Source organism: Nuphar pumila, chromosome 15 (assembly GCF_984573655.1).
Source record: "Nuphar pumila chromosome 15, dmNupPumi1.hap1.1, whole genome shotgun sequence".
Lineage (NCBI taxonomy): Eukaryota > Viridiplantae > Streptophyta > Magnoliopsida > Nymphaeales > Nymphaeaceae > Nuphar > Nuphar pumila.
The window spans coordinates 24,465,616-24,482,130 of NC_143263.1; the positions used below are offsets into that span (position 1 = coordinate 24,465,616).

At 37.6% G+C, this 16,515-nt stretch overlaps 1 protein-coding gene across 3 annotated transcripts; it reads right to left on the reverse strand.

Annotated features, from left to right (window-relative positions):
- Positions 1 to 2,200: 2,200 nt before the first annotated feature.
- LOC149814842 (ruBisCO large subunit-binding protein subunit beta, chloroplastic) lies at positions 2,201 to 9,710 on the reverse strand. Of its 3 annotated transcripts, none has more exons than XM_089989967.1 (15): positions 9,630 to 9,710; positions 8,105 to 8,368; positions 7,872 to 7,997; positions 7,140 to 7,277; positions 6,930 to 7,025; positions 6,431 to 6,673; positions 6,059 to 6,293; positions 5,791 to 5,960; positions 4,834 to 4,911; positions 4,662 to 4,733; positions 4,427 to 4,531; positions 4,208 to 4,300; positions 2,920 to 3,012; positions 2,687 to 2,810; positions 2,201 to 2,582 (listed from the first exon to the last, which is right to left on the reverse strand). In XM_089989967.1, exons 2-15 carry the CDS (start codon positions 8,354 to 8,356, stop codon positions 2,569 to 2,571), a joined length of 1,839 nt encoding a protein of 612 aa, XP_089846093.1. In that variant the 5' UTR covers positions 8,357 to 8,368; positions 9,630 to 9,710; the 3' UTR covers positions 2,201 to 2,568. The 3 variants fall into 3 exon arrangements, with proteins under 3 accessions (XP_089846093.1, XP_089846094.1, XP_089846095.1); XM_089989968.1 differs by having other exon boundaries at positions 9,547 to 9,709; XM_089989969.1 differs by lacking the exon at positions 9,630 to 9,710 and adding an exon at positions 9,454 to 9,470.
- Between the last annotated feature and the right edge of the window lie 6,805 nt (positions 9,711 to 16,515).

A 16,515-nucleotide genomic window follows, 5' to 3' on the forward strand; every position in this document is an offset into this window, starting at 1 on the left:
ATTGTTGTTCCAAATTAGTGTAATGACATTCGAGTTTATTTAACTTGATTATATGAAACTATTTATGGTTTGATGCATACTTAATTTTGGATAGTTTTTTATTGAGTCCTCTTAATGAACGTATCTAGTGATGAATCTAAAAAAGTATTATGCCGAAACATGGGACATGAATTTAGATTTGATCTAGGTTTTATGATAGATTTGAATAATATCAAGCCGGATATTTAGACCTAATAATATATTTTGTATAGATCTTAATTTACATGAATAGATTCAAATAAGTATAATGTTAGATATGTGGTATGGATTCATTTAAATTTGAAACCTAAGGATATGGATTTGGACTACAAACAAATCTTATGTGATCCATAGTTTTGTACATATTGCTTCTAGATTGTGATGGCTTAATGCACATATTGCTTAATTGCAATGCATTAGAAAAGTTGGAGCTCAATTATTATTTATATATGAATGTAGATGTTTATTTGCATATGATGATAAATAATCATCATAAGTCATACACCCAATGATTTATTTGTTTGAATGCATGAATGAATATTTTTTATATTTTAAAAGTTTTATGCATGTTATGCAACATAGTGGTATTTATATTTTGTTTATTTGGATTTGGATATATCGATCCAAATAAAGTTAAAAAATGTTGCATGTTACGGTGATGCATATGGATATTTAAAAGTATTAACTATGGTGAAATTTTTGAAAAGTGAAAGTATTTGCTATATTTGGCAAATCATATATTATCATGGATCTATGAGTTGATAAAATTCATAGTATTCTACTAATGTGTATATGAATATAATGATGTCTTATAGTATGGTTGTAAAAGAGGCATAAGAATTTATGATTAAATAAGACTCACAATATGATGTATTTGTTTGAATATGGTTTTGCACATTAATGATTATGGTTTAAATTATGACGTATGAAATTATCATTTTATGATTAAATTCGTATTATATGTGAAAAAATCATGGTTCATGTGATGATGAAAAGACCATGTGACAAACAACCTATAGAATATGTAAAAAAACATCATAGTTGAAAATAAAGGAAGCTGCAATTAACTATATGAAATAACCCATAGCATGTGTAAAAACCTTGTACTTGAAAATGAATGATGAAAAAGTTCATATAATTATGTGAAAAATAATTTATAACATATAAAAAAATAGCATGCATATTGATATAACCCTTAGAATTGTGCATGGCTTATTAAGTGCATGTTTATCATAAAGTACTATAATACATAATCCACCGGTTATAATATAATATGATTATTCATCCCATATGAATCTAGATAATGAATCTAGTGTGGTCATGTCAATCTCACAAAAAATTTCAAGGAGCAACACATACAGTGGTCTCTAATTCACGAGAAATATAAATGTATAAATTGAAATGCATTCAATCGTATTAAAATTATATTTTAATTAAACATAATTAAAATTATATTTTAATTAAACATAATTAAAATTAAGGTTGAAAAACAGATACCAAAGGGAGGGCTATATGCACCCAGCCCCTGCACTTGTAGGATAAGACCAGGCATCATCCACTTAAAGAAGGCCATTTACCAAAAACCTCTTCTTACATTCATATTTTCTACTCATTGCATACACACCAATCCTAATCTCATCATAGGTATCAGAGAGCAGGGGGTATGCACGGTGATGACTGAGTAAAGAGTGATAAAAGGGTAAAACCCAGCCATCATCACCGGAAGTCCATGCTCAGCGCCGTAAAGAGGTGGCTGCAGGCAGATCCACTCTTCCACAGGAGGATCAAACCCGACTGCCTTGTGCAGCATCAGGGGGAACGGAGGGAACTCCGGTCAGCAGTTCTCAGTAGTTAGCTATATTTGATTAAAACTAAATCATTTGCACCATGTTTGAATTTATACCCTTTTAACCTCTCTCTCTCTCTCTCTCTCTCTCTCTCTCTCTCTCTCTCTCTCTCTCTCTCTCTCTCTCTCTCTCTTGCATGTAACTAAATCCTTTGCTTTTTTCGTGTATCCTGCACATTATTCGTCCATCGCACAAGCACATTACTAGTAAATATAGAAAGCATCATACTCAATGATTTCTAGAAAAAACATGATTTTCCCAAAAGAGATGAAAAAGGATGGAGCTGTCAAATGTAATAATAACCGAAACCGAAAGGTTGATTGGATTCATGGAAATGATTGATAAAAATTATCCATTTAAGCCAAAAATGCTCACAATTTTCATTAGTAAAAGGTACGACCCCATGTTGTACCCAAGCTTCAACATGAGCCAATTCTGAACCCAGTTGGATCATATAGGCGTAAGTAACAACAAATAGACATCAAATCTCTGCTTTTCTTTCTTTTCTAAAAACTACAAACAAATTCTCACATCCCTGCCGGATTCTGGCCAGCTAACCAGGACAGAATAGTTTCCTCTTACAATACCATCCACTACACTAGCCTCACCTCATGCAGCCAATCCAGTGTAGAAAAAAAGGATTCATACGGATAATTTCATGGATCTTATTCCTCCGTGGCCCCTTAACATCCTCGGTGATTGCCTAGAACCCGTATCCTGCACCCAAAAGACAGCAATGCCATGCACCACATTGTGAGCACAATGCCAGATTACCAACAATATCATAAGAGTAACTATCGCTAGGAATTAGTTAGGCAGACCTGAATTGTCCATCGGGTTTCCAGCAACAGCAGGCTCTGGCTCCTTGATGTCAACAACCACGACATCAGATGTGAGGAAAGTCCGTGCCACGGATGCAGCATGCTCCAAGCAGCATCTTACCACCTGATTCAAGTGAACCAGCCAATATGTTTATGAACAGTGTGGAACCTCCACCATTATGTTGTGGATGGCAAAATCTTTTCCCAATTTACATCAAGATTGTCAGGGTTACCTTGGTTGGGTCGATTATTCCAGCTGACATTAAATCTTCATATTGCCCAGTAGCAGCATTGTAGCCAAATCTTGGGTTATCGCTTGCCAGAACCTGAACACAGAAGATGGTCTATAAACTTTCAAGAACAAAGATTTGCTAACTCCAAGATATATATATATATATATACACACACACACACACAGAAATGGGTAGGTGTCTGATGCTTTTTGTGCCTACTGTGTGTCTCACAAGCTTGGATAGAGGTTTTCGGGGTTGTTTTTCAAAAATCTGACCCTACAATTCTTCATGTTCAATTTGCTAGAAAATCACACTTGAACATGTTTTTTTGAGAAAAAATAATTTTTTAAGCATTGAATAATTTTTAAAATTATAGACGGTTAAGTTTTGAATCTTATAAAAACCTAACTTGGTGTTGGAATCCGACAATCTGTAGATCACATCTATATGGTCAGATTTTAGAAACAATATTTCCAAAGATCGGTAAGCATGCAGTAGGTACAAAAAAGCGTCAGGCACCTACCCATTACTATATATATATATATATAGCCATGTCACATGTGTATATGGTCAAGCGACAGTCAGGAAATTACCAAGAGTTGAGGGTAACTCTTAGAAATGTGTCTTAGAACCAAAAGGTGACACCTTAATATTCAACTTCTTTCTTCCTGATTTGTCAGACAACCATTTTCCAACGCTCAAGAAGAATTATCGGAAGTTTCTAGAAGAACTGAATCAGGGTAATTCACATCCCAACGGAGGTGATAGCACATGCAAGGCTGCAGTCACCAACAAAGACAACTGCATTCATGAAGGGCTTATTTGGATAGCGATAAGCTTCTACAGGTTCCCTACTATAGCCCGCAAGCTGAGCCAAGCCCAGAGCTTGCGTTGTTTAAGGTTTGGTTTGATAATTGATCAAACCGAGGCCGAGTTTAGCTGCTGGAGCTTGAGCTGAGCTCCAGCCAAGGCTGAGCCCCTTCATAAGCTGGAGATGAAACAGCAATTGAATTTATGATCATCATGCAAAACCCCAACTATTATGTTGCCAACTTACTAATGCCTCATCAGATATGCATAAATTTGGATAAGTTTATTCTGCTGTCCATGCCTATTGCATGTCTGGATCGTTGAAATACCAACTATTATGTGCATTTGTTCCAAAAGTGTGATACTTCTTGCCTCTCTTTGCATCACACACACACACACACACACACACACACACACACACACACACACACACACACATGCACACGCCACACGCCACACGCCACATTTACAAGCATACCTTTTCAATAACAACGCTTCCATTGGCACCAGCATTCTTTGCAATAAGCTTCAAGGGGTAACCTAATGCCTTCTTCACAATGTCTGCCCCAACCTGCCAATTGTTTAACAGCCCATGCAACACCAATAAGACATCCATAAGCAGCGAATGGGTTTGTTTCCACGAGAATAATTCAGAAAATTGTACAGCTGATGCACAGAACTAGACCAGGGAGTTTACCTTCTGTTCATCATTCTCAAGTGAGTCCCTAATTGCATCCACCTTGGAAGCCAGTCTTAGCAAGGTGCATCCCCCGCCCACAACAATTCCCTCCTCAACAGCCGCCTGGGATATTTGCAATTACAAGTGGATGTTTTATTCTAGCTACCACCAAGGTCTTAATATCAAAGGTGAGGACCTAGATAGGACAATTACTCCAGCTTTCCCAATTCAATAAGATGGCTTAGTGATTTACCTTTGTTGCATTTAGGGCATCTTCCACTCTCAACTTCTTCTCCTTCAACTCTGTTTCTGTCTGTGCGCCAACCTGCCCATGTGATGCACAGTAAGTCAGTAAGTATAGATGAAACCCCTCAGTTGTGTACGCTAACAGGAATTCAATGAAACAACAGCATATTTTGGCATACCTGAATGACAGCAACCCCACCGGATAATTTTGCAATTCGTTCATTTAGCTTCTCCTTTTCATATTCTTGCTCAGCAGCCTGCAAAGTTATATTACATCAATAAGTTGATACTGGTACCACAAAGCCCCATTAATACAAATTAGAAATGTGGTTATCTCCCATAAATAATCCTCAGTTACCAGAACATGATAAGGGAGGGGATGTTGGGATTGTGGATAGAAATAATGTCCATAATTTTTCCTTTTGATATGTAAGCTGGAGGATAACCCCATGGGATTTGAACCCGAGACCCCGTTAGTTATGACAGTATGACCTAATCATCCAGCCATGAAAGACCATCAAAATACAAACACAAAACTAGCATGAACACCACCCTCATAATGAAAGGTTTAGATCAAAGAAGCAAGCAATCACTTTCAACTGAAAAAGAGTTACTGTTGTACATGTGAATTTAAGAAACTATGTAAATCAAGAATTGTGCCTTTTTTAATCCACTAAAATCAGGATTATGGTATAGTACATACTACATTCCTAAAAAGGAGTTAAAACACCTCCAGCCTTTACTTCTTAAAGATATGTGTTGCACCTCTGAGTGTTAGAGAATGTTGAGAATTCGAAAAATAAATGACCATCCACCCACCCACACCTTGTCATTTTGTAAAATGTTTTTAAAGTGCCACAATTTTTAATAAGCCTCCCATCAGTCGCTCCTTAGTTGGTACTTGGTAGTAAAGATAACAGAGGCCCAGAACAGCAAGTAACAAGCTAAATCATAAAGCAGATGACTAGATAGCCATGACCGAGTAGCAAATGTACAGAAACTTGATAAAGAAGCGAACACTAGTTATACATCATATCAGTAGAAGCAATCATGCCATTTGATCACTACCACTTGCAGACTATAGCTTACAAATAGGAATGCACATAAAAGGGAGAATAATAGTGGCAAGAGACAACCTCAATAAGATTTTTTATCTGGGCAACTCGCTTATTGACAGCATCCTGGGTACTTCCATCTCCAACAATGGTGGTTGAATCCTTTGTGAGAACAACCTTGGCAACAGTTCCCAAAACCTCCTTGTCAGCTTTATCAAGGGATAACCCAACTTCATCTCTGATGACGGTCGCTGCAGAGAACAGTGTTCGACTTAGAACAGTAAGCATCTCAAGATTCCAAATTGAAATAAGACAATGAAAAGATCCTAGGCTTTGCACAAATACAAACCTCCAGTCAAGATAGCAATATCATCAAGGTATTGGCTTTTCCGTTCTCCAAATCCAGGTGCTTTCAGAGCAGCTATTTTCAGGGCACCCCTCAGCTTATTGACAACCAAAGTTGCAAGGGCCTCCTGTTCAATGTCTTCTGCAATAATCAAGATCGGATACCCACCTCTGATTGCTTCTTCCAAAACATTGATCAAATCCCGAGCATTTGTGATCTTCTTGTCAACAAGAAGCAACTGCAGGGAAAAAAATATTCCTTCAAGATTCAGCAAACCAAAGCTTAGTTAAATAACATTAGAATCTCACTGCAGGAGCCTCGCAATTAATGTGTGGGTCAAAATAGTAAGCAAGTAAAGGCAGCGCTTCAATAAACCTTGCAGTTTTCATATTCCACTGACATCTTCTCACTGTCTGTTACAAAATAAGGAGAGATGTAACCACGATCAAACTGCATCCCTTCCACAACATAAAGACTGTTCTCTGCACTCTTTCCTTCCTCAAGGGTCACAACTCCCTTTCTGCCTACCTTGCTCATAGCTTCAGCTATCATATTTCCTATCTCATAGTTGTTTCCAGCACTCACTGCTGCAACATCTGCCAGTTCACTGTCTTCAACCTGAAACAGCCATTTTACCTCCAAAGATAAGAAACATGCTTCAACGGATCTATCTACAAATACCGAAGAGATAGAGCAATTGAGAAAAATTGATGCCGCCTGAACAAAGCCAACAAAGTTGTATGGCATGCAAATAATAATGGAGCGAAAGAAAAAAAATTAGAAGGAAAAAAGGATCACACCAGAAAAAAATTTAGAAGGAAAAAGGAACACACCAGAAACATTTTTAGAAGGAAAAAGGAACAAACGTACTGACCTCCTTAGACATTAATTTCAATTCCTCAACCAGAGCTTTTGTAGTCTTCTCAATGCCCCGGGTGATTTGAACAGGATTTGCTCCAGCTGCAACCACCTTTATGATGCACCAGACAATCAATTCACCAGGTAGCATAACTAACATAAGCATAATACCGAATGGTAAAGTTCCAAAATCCATCAAAGAAAGTGAAGAAGACAGTGCACATACCTTTACACCCTCAGCAATCAGGCCTTGCGCTAGAACAACTGAAGTAGTAGTTCCATCACCAGCCAAGTCATTAGTCTTTGCAGCAGCTTGCCTCACAAGCTTTGCACCAATGTTTTCAACCGGGTCCTCTAACTCAACCTTCAAAGGATCAAACATTAATAAAGGATTCAGCATCATCCTTGTTCTAGCTTCAAGTGGGAAAAAAAAAGAACAGAGAAATAAAATGGTTGGAGATTTCAAGACTCTCCATTGACAAAACATCAAAAAAGCAAAAATTACATTGATATTAATTTGTATAGGCCTAGTAAACAATTAGTTGTTTCACATGAAATCCAAGACAGCCTAGATGCAAGTCATATTTCAAGTACCTTGTACAAATACAAACTTCAATAAATGGTTCAGATATATCCAATGTTATGTCATGTCTCAACGAGTAAGCAAATCACTACTAAAACACCGAGATTGGAAGTTGGCTAAAGTCTCAAATCATGTTATGCCGCACAGTCTCCGAAAAAATCAATTTTGCTTGAAACCGAATCAAACAACTCATTTTCAACATGGGCAACGAAAAGAACTCAAAATCTCAACAGAACACAGGGACATCAGAAACTGAAAACGAGCCAACCATATTTGAAAAGCGACAACAACCATTTAAAAGCAGCAGTAGATAGAAAGCGGGCTTCACAGAGTATGAATTTGAAAACTTGAAGTATGTAGAGAAAAACATCTTACCTCCCTTGCAACGGTCACTCCATCATTTACGATTTTGGGTGAACCATACTTGCTCTCCAGAACAACATTCCTGCCCTTTGGACCAAGGGTAACTCCTACAAGATCTGCAAGCTTGTTCACGCCAGCCTGCAACAACAAGCCTACAATCAAATGGGGTACCAGGCTTTCACCGAACAAGAAAAACTGGTGCCCACAAGAATGAAAAGGGAAAGAAAGGCAAACAAATGACATACCTGCAGCTTCTTGGTAGCCGATCCATCCTTGTTAAAGTAGAGCTCCTTAGCCATTGCATTTATTTTTGCAGAACGCCTCCTTTGTGTACACAAATTCTGTCCTCTGCTGGAGAGGGAGCTCAAAGATATCAATGAGAGAGACGAGAACGGAATGTATCTGTCCGAGTATACAGACATCTTCCTCTCCCTTCCATGGCTTCCAGGAGCCACCAAAGATCCCACTGTGGACATGGTGCTGAAAGTCGATGCCATTTTTGTTTATCACTACAACAGACACAATCACAAAATATCCATAAGTCCGCGGGAACCAAGAATTAGACCATATTAATAAAAGCAAAAACGGCAGTGTATCAAACTACTGTAAAATTCTGGTGAGGTCTTTAACCTTTTTTTTTCAACAGTTCTCGAGTTATTAAAGAAATGTCATAAGAATTATAAGAAAGAAGAACAAGAAGCAAGACAAATTCTGTGAAAAATAAAAACTTAAGTGAACAAACTTAAGATTATTGTCAAAAAGTATGAAAAAAACATAAGTTTCTCTTTGGCTAAGTGGACTATCTCTTGCGTTGCAGATATAAATATAATTTATAAAATAACGATAAATCCAATCTATCACGATTTTATAAGAGTTGTTTTGTCTCATCATATATTATATGTCGGAAATGCCAATCATATTAGCCTTCATGCTCTAAATCACCAGCTATTACAATTCAAAGAAAAAAGGAATAAATTGGTGCATGTCGTTTTATTTCAATTCAAAGCATGGAATGGGTAACAAACGTGAAGCCTGGAAGAAGTTTTAGATGAACACAGGAAAAAAAAAGGAAACCAAAACCAAATGAGAAGACTTGAAACAGAAGCACAACTCTTCAATTCACCAACCATCAATCTGTACACTACAATGGCAGGAGATAGCAACTGTAGCATTCGCTTCCCCCACAAAACTGGAATTTTCAAAAACTGCATGACCCCAAATTTTGTTTTCTAATACGTAGTTCAGGTACAGCAAAAGACCTTACACAACTCAAAGGACAGGCAAAGAACCAGCTTAACACAATAAAAAGTAAGGTAACTCAGCACATGCATCCACAAACCTCCACACAGCTACAGAAAACATCACCATATAAACTAAACTATGAAAAGCTTATCTCTTTATGTGCTAGGGTCCAATAATCCACAATGAAGGGTAATAAAAAATTTCTCCAAAATATATTGTTCTTCTCTTAAAGCTTGCAATTTGCCCGCCAATATGATGACATTCAACACAACCATCAAACGAAAAGTATCACTAATGATAATGGTGGCGTTGACAAATTAACGTCTATAAAACAAGTGCAAGAAAAACCCACAGAGTCTCAGGAAGTAAGACACAATGACAACGACCAAAACCCAAGAAAAACCAAAAGATGAGAATCCCATTTACAGAAACAGAAAAAACATACAGGCAATATAGGAATCTGGGGCCAGAAACCAAGAAAAGTGGCATGCAGAGGTCCGTAAACGAGAGAAAGGGCGAGATGGGTACCGCTGAGAAACGATGGGACTGGAGTTCTCGGTGGATAGAGTGGCCGGCCGAGTGACGAAACGACTGGGTTTTTTGTGGTCGACGAATAGGGTTTAAAAGATGAGGGTTTCTTGAAACTTCGGGTCATTGTGGACCGTTGGATCTTTCACTCTAAGGGTAATCTTGTCCGCATATGGAAGGCTCTAGAATTTCCCTGAGGAGAAGAGAGGGCGTTTCTTTGGTTGGTCGGTTGGCGCTGATGTCACGGATCTGGTTTTGATATCTGACTGGCTGACTTGAATCCATTTTACCCCTTTGGGATATGGATTTGAGAACTCCAAATCTCATAACAGATTGAAGGAGAGGGGGAAGTTGGAGAGAGAGAGAGAGAGAGAGAGTTTATGGATCCAGATCCAATTATAGCAAACTTGACCAGCTGAGTGGATCCAATATGTTCTGGGTCAGGTCAAACATAGGGATGTCAACGAGTCAGATATTATCCAACATACGACACAAATCCAAATCTGATAAGTCGGATCTGGTAGCCAAAGTAAAATCTGATTACTAATCAAATCCAGAGGTGGTGTTGGTTTTTGCATCTGAATCCGAGTCTGACAAAGATCCTAATCCGACAAATATCCTAATCAGAATACATATAAATGTCAAATTAAGTTATTCGGATCCAGAATCTATTTTAGCTGATCCAATCCAACTTCAAAATGTCAGATTCAGTATTGCCTAACTCCGACCCAAGTTCGACCTGTTTAACAGAGGCCATCCCTAAGAGTGGACCTGGCCATGGCTTTGATTAAGCTGACATAAAATATATTTTATTCGAAGTAAAGCACCCCAACGAGTCAAGCAGAGCTGAAGATTCATTGTTTTGTATTCAGTTTGCTGATCCTATTTCACAAGTTTGAACGAGTTATTTAACCAAATAAGACCTAGGCTCAGTTCAAACCCAATATGAGCTGGGTTGGATTGCTAGTGGATCAAGGTTGGGGCCCATCTTGTAACAGGGCTGGGAAATGGACGAGTAGGAAAGGTAGGTTGAGGATTGAATTGGGACGAGGCTAAGGGATATGATTATTGGCTTACTAAGTAACCAGGAATTTTTTTTTTTTTTAATGACGAGGAACCCTCACCCAAGTGAGTGAAAACCCCGAGTTCAGCCTCATATGTAACGGCTCCACAGATTTCAACTCAAAAATACTAGAAATTTTTTATTTTATTTTATTTTTTAACCTCTTATTGATTATCTTTTTCTTTTCTAAAATATAATAATACAATGGTCTCATCAAGAGACTTGTTCCAACCGTACCAAGTACTACACGGCTCATGCGAGCATGTCTTAGCCTCTTAGTAAGAGATTCAGTCTACCACTATTAACAAATCCAATTGAACAATTACATAAAAAAAAATTATTAATCTAAGCCTTTTATCATTACCTTAACCAAAATATGTTTTAAGGAGTAAGCTTGTGCATACACCGGCGTTTAATAGCTCTCTAGAATAAAGTTTGAGAATAAAGCACGCAAATGACAAATTTTTTAAGTTATTACTTGTGTGAGCAAACACAGTAGAAATTATTGATTTTTGGAAATCAATTAAATAACTAGATTCTTGGTTAAATCTCCCAGACACATTACATTATAAAATTACTACCAACGTGTGCCATTAAAAGAAATTAACTAAATATGAAATAGTCTCATTATTTTAAGTATCGAACTATTAAAGTAATTGTTTAAATAAATAATTAATTAAATAATCGATGATTGTTAGAATTAAAATACGACAAGTAGCTCTTAGGATCATCCAAATCATCAGCCTTTACAATCATCTCCAACACCCTATACTCGCTCCTCAAATCACATATTTTTTAAAAATATTTTATTTTAAAAGCATGATACTTTGAAAAATCTCAGTAAAATTCACACAGCTAATGCAAGATACAATATATAAAGCTTGCATAATATGCATCAATAACTAAAAAACTGCATCAAACATCTAATAGACTGAGTAAATTATTTCACAGGATATTCATTATTTAAGAAAAACATACACAAGTATTTTCTAACAATTTCATGCATCGATAATATTATTCTAAATGAAATCAAGATGTTTATTAATATGCATGAATCCACATAATCACATGAACATAAATAAAAGTACAGTAAAGTAAAGTGAGCAAGTATTTTATGTTTCACTTTATTATCATGGCCTATCTGAGTACGGTGTAGGATCGACTCGAAGCAGACTAGACTACCCGGGTATTTATTATGCTATATATCTTAGTTTTCTCAAGTTATTGTTGAGTCATATTCCCCAGGAGCAAAGTCAGACCATGAGAGGTAGTGGTGTGTTATGAGAGAAATCAACCTGGCAACGTGAAATCCACCGCAATGATGATCATGATCACTCACTTGTGTAAAAATACTTTATAGACATGCTCGCTTATAATATAAGAAACAGCCATGGTCTCTTCTAAATTTCTTGGGTTGGGGGATCGTCAAAGCATTACGCCTCGCAGCATAAAAAGAATAGGTCCTAAAGAATTCATACCATCTACCCTCTCTAAGGTAGACCAAACCAGTCTTTTCAGTTCAGCATACCTTTGTAAAGGCACCTGAAACTATATCGCAGGGTTATCTTTATCAATTAGGTCATAGGTAAATGCAACTACTATTTAGGCTAGTGCATTGTCATCACATTATTCCCTCTATTGAAACTATAAATTATTAATTTATCAAGTATACCAAGTGCCCATGCAACTCTGGGAGATTTCTATCATCCTGCATGCATTTCATAATCACTGCATCTCAAAGCATAATATGCATTCTCATAACAAGGAATCATGTCAACATGTTATTTAATAATTTATTCATGCAGTATCACAATATTTTCAATATTAAGAAAATAAGCATGCAATAATATCACAGATATGTAGCATTTTGAAACCACACATATAGCCAATATGCAATAAAATCAGCATGTTTATATTCATCTTCCACATGCTTTGCACTTTCAAACATGCTTATAATTAGTTTATCATAAAAGAAATGATATAATTAAACTATCATAATTAAATTGATTCACGATTCTAAATTACAATACATGTAGGAGCCTTTTTCTCAAAAATAGGGCATCCGTACACCATAATCATAGTAATCAAACTCACCTTGATATCCATCATAAACATTTATATATAATATAATATAATATAATTCAAAACTGAATTTTGAATAGTTTAGGAAAAATATCAAAACATAATTAAAGTCATAAACCCTACTTTTCCAATAAGAGCTTCCATAAACCCTCACCAAACAAATCAGCCTGACTCCAATTAATATCTTAACTTTTTAATACTCAAATCATATTAGACCTAAATAAAATATCCATGATAATATAGAAATTAAAGAACTCACTGCCACTAACTCATAACCAAAAACACATAAGTCATTTTCCTTGATCCAGGCCTCCATAAGTCTAATCCAAAAGGCTTATATATTTTTAATTATATTCAGTTGTAATCATGCTTAAATAAGGTAAATACACATAACTTGATTCAATTTATGTTACACAATGGATTTATGTCTCAAGAAAGAACCTTTTATGAGCATACCATGAGTCAAGAGTTTTTTACCCTTTCCAAGATAAGATCACTTAAGTTGAATATTAAAAGAAAAAAACAGAAAATAACTATATTGCCTTTCAAAATAGCACCATTTTCACAAATACCAAAAAATGTCTAACAAATCTCTAAAAGACTAAAATCTAACTAAAAAGATTAGTATGATATTTGCGTGAACCTCTTGACATTCGCATAAATATCTTAAGAACCTTTGAAAAACTAAAATTTAATTGAAAAGATTCATATAATATTTGCGCAAACCTCCTTTACTTCACACAAATATCATGTAAACCTCTAAAAGATTAAAATCCAAGTAAGAATATTGACATGATATTTGCACAAACCTTCTTACCTTCACAACTATCTTGTGAGCCTCTAAAAAACTAAAATACAATTAAAGAGATTCACGTAATATTTATGTCACATAAATATCTTGCAAACTTCTAAAAAGTTAAAATTATAAAATACTAAAATTCACATCATATTTTGGAGAGAGAAGTTGTCAGTCATTTTCCCTCTAGTATTCATCAGTCGTTTTCTCATGAGATCACCGAACAACCCTCCTTCGGCCATTCAGGTGCCTTCGTGTGGCTTGCTCTCTGCCACCTTGGGTGTTTGATGCCCTAACCTGATGGTTGACACTCTACTGGTGCAATCTCATGTGTTTAGGGTTCCTAGCCATGGTCGAGAGAGGGTACTAGAGGTCGAGCAACTACCCCCCTTCTCTCTCCCAATGGGGGAGGTGGATCCTCTGGAGGAAGCACATCACGTTAGACGAGTGGCTTCCTCTCAAGACTTGGATGCGTTCAGACGAGATTGTGATGTTGATCCCATGATGTTCAAGGGTTAGTGTAAGCAGTGAGTTTCAATAGGTTCTTAATGATGTGATGTTGCAAGCTAGAGCTCTATTGCAACTTTCGAGCATAACGACCATGAGTGGTGCCTCATCTAAGGTTTTTGTTGGTGGGATGTTGTAGGATAGATCCTTGTTGCAGCGTTCAAACATGGATTGTTGATCGTGGTGATTGTTGAAGGAAATGAGACATTGATCCAAGGATTGGTCATATGTTGCGTGAAGCAGCTTGTCAATCGGTCAAATGCTACCGCTATGGGGATGGGTCAATGCCTGGACTCGTCATTTGAAAATTGTTTGATAAGTGTTGTGGCTGGTCAGATTTCTCATAGGGCATCAATTGGTCTAGGCAGCCATGTCAGCACTTATATTGTTGCTAATTATGTTCTTATTGATGTTCTGAAGTCAAGAGTGGGTTCTTGGGCTCAAGATGTAGGTTGTGCTTCAATCCAGCCAAACCTTGATTTGTCCCTGCCACTTGAAGTCCATGGTAAGATGTTGATACATTTCCTACAATAATTTTATGATGAGAAGAGAAGATCCTTCTTCAATGGACTGGTTTGTAAATGGGATACAAAATTTGTCGGGAGAGTTCTACTGCTAGATAAATCATGCGGCCTACATATGTTTAATCACACATTATATGTTGTCTAAGGTTAAGGCCCATATAAAGTGATCACATATGGTCGGGCCATATGATATCTCATATGGTATGGTCTTATTATGTGCAAAGACCTCATGGGCCCTTTGTCTGTCAATTTTCAATTTTATAATGGGATAAATTGGAAATAGACCCTAAGGTGGTTACAATTAAGTTATGGTCCCCAAACCATATATAATGGTTATTTTCTTCAGGCTTTCCATTATCATTAAGAGAAAATTATCCCTTTCTCATTAGATTTAGAGAAGAAGGCAAGGCCGCATATAGAGGTTTTGGACGATCATACCCGTGAAGATCTATCAGAGCACTAATAGATGTAGGTACACTTCCACATCAAGTTTTAGATTTTGTTCTTTTCAATGATTTAGCACAAACGATTTAACAATTTATTAAGTTTTTGATGGATTTAAAATCCAACAATTGGTATCTGAGCGTCTTGTTGTTGAATCGTTGAAATATTTATTTTTTTATATATATTTCATGTTTTTTTTTTGTTGGTGGCACGATATATTATGATCGATGGTTAGGCACGGGTGGAGGAGGGCCTTTCGACCCTCCTCATGCCATTTGGTAGCACCTGGATGGGAGGGAGGGTCGTTCAACTCTCTCCTTTTTGTGACACCGGACAAAGCAGAAGGGAGGGTCATTCGGCCCTCCACTTTTTGAGTTGATGGAACCATCTAGCGGGAGGGCCGATTGGCCTTCTCCCTTATTCTTTGACTGAATGACGAACAACCAAAAAGTCGGGGGTGGGGGTTCACCCTTTCGTCCGACTGGACAAACTGTCACTTGCTCTTGTCACCGGAAGAAAAGGAATTCATCCCTTTTATGTTCATTAGACAAAAGGGGGGGGGGGGGGGGGGTCACTCATTTAGAAACCCGAGCACCGGACGAAGATTGTCGCCGTTTAGATCAGAACACTGGATGGGAGGTCGAATGCTTGACTCACTGGATTTAGAGGATCGCGGTCGGCCAGTCAGAAATTGACGATGTTCTGGGGCATACGTTTTCCCCAGCCACCGTTGGTGACCATATGGGGTCAGTTGTGTCCAACGATAGTGTTGAGGGGTCCTACTCACCCCAATCACCATCACCAAATGTATTCAAGTCTGCAGTCATCGAAAGCCTTTTCGTATTGGGTTACTGTCTGTCAGGGTCAGTTTGGCCTACAACTGATCTGGTGACCTGGGATGGTTCTTTTGGTTTGCTGTGGTGATCAGCCGATTCAGCCCTCGACCCGGGGTGGGTCGACCTTCAGGAGATATGGTGATACGAAGATCCATGCTGATTCGATGCCCATTAGCTGACTCAGTCAGTCTGGGCAATTTGATTGTCTGTTCTAGGCCGATTTGGCACCATTTAGCCAACTTAGTTGGGCCAAGGTAGTTTAGCCATTGGATTCAGGTCAGTTCAACCTTTAGTCGACCGAACCAGGGTTTATTCGGCCTTCAGTCGACCAAGTTTGGCAACAAAGGAGAGTGACATGGCAACCAAAGAGCAGACTCTGGTTGTCGTAGAGGGAAGCCCAGCGTCGAAAGGACTTGATCGTCGGATGGTCATGCTTGACAGTTCTCGCTTCCAGTGTGAGGCAACAAAAACAAAAAAACAAAAAAAGAGGAGGCAAAGGAGAACCCCTACGATACCGTCGTTGCTCGAGTTAGAGCCATACTAGACCCCAGAGACAGCAACATTGATAGAGTCATAGTAGGTTAAACCTAACAAAGCCACCCGTGAGAGGTGATAGTTGAAGAGGATGTGAAGC

Bases quoted from the DNA above. Each gene is read 5' to 3' on its own strand.
- LOC149814842 (XM_089989967.1), bottom strand. From the start codon at position 8,356: ATGGCATCGACTTTCAGCACCATGTCCACAGTGGGATCTTTGGTGGCT. The intron at 4,301-4,426 runs GTAAACTCCCTG...AACAATTGGCAG, and splicing joins TTGAGAATGATGAACAGAAG to GTTGGGGCAGACATTGTGAA. The intron at 2,811-2,919 runs GTAACCCTGACA...CACTTGAATCAG, and splicing joins GAATAATCGACCCAACCAAG to GTGGTAAGATGCTGCTTGGA.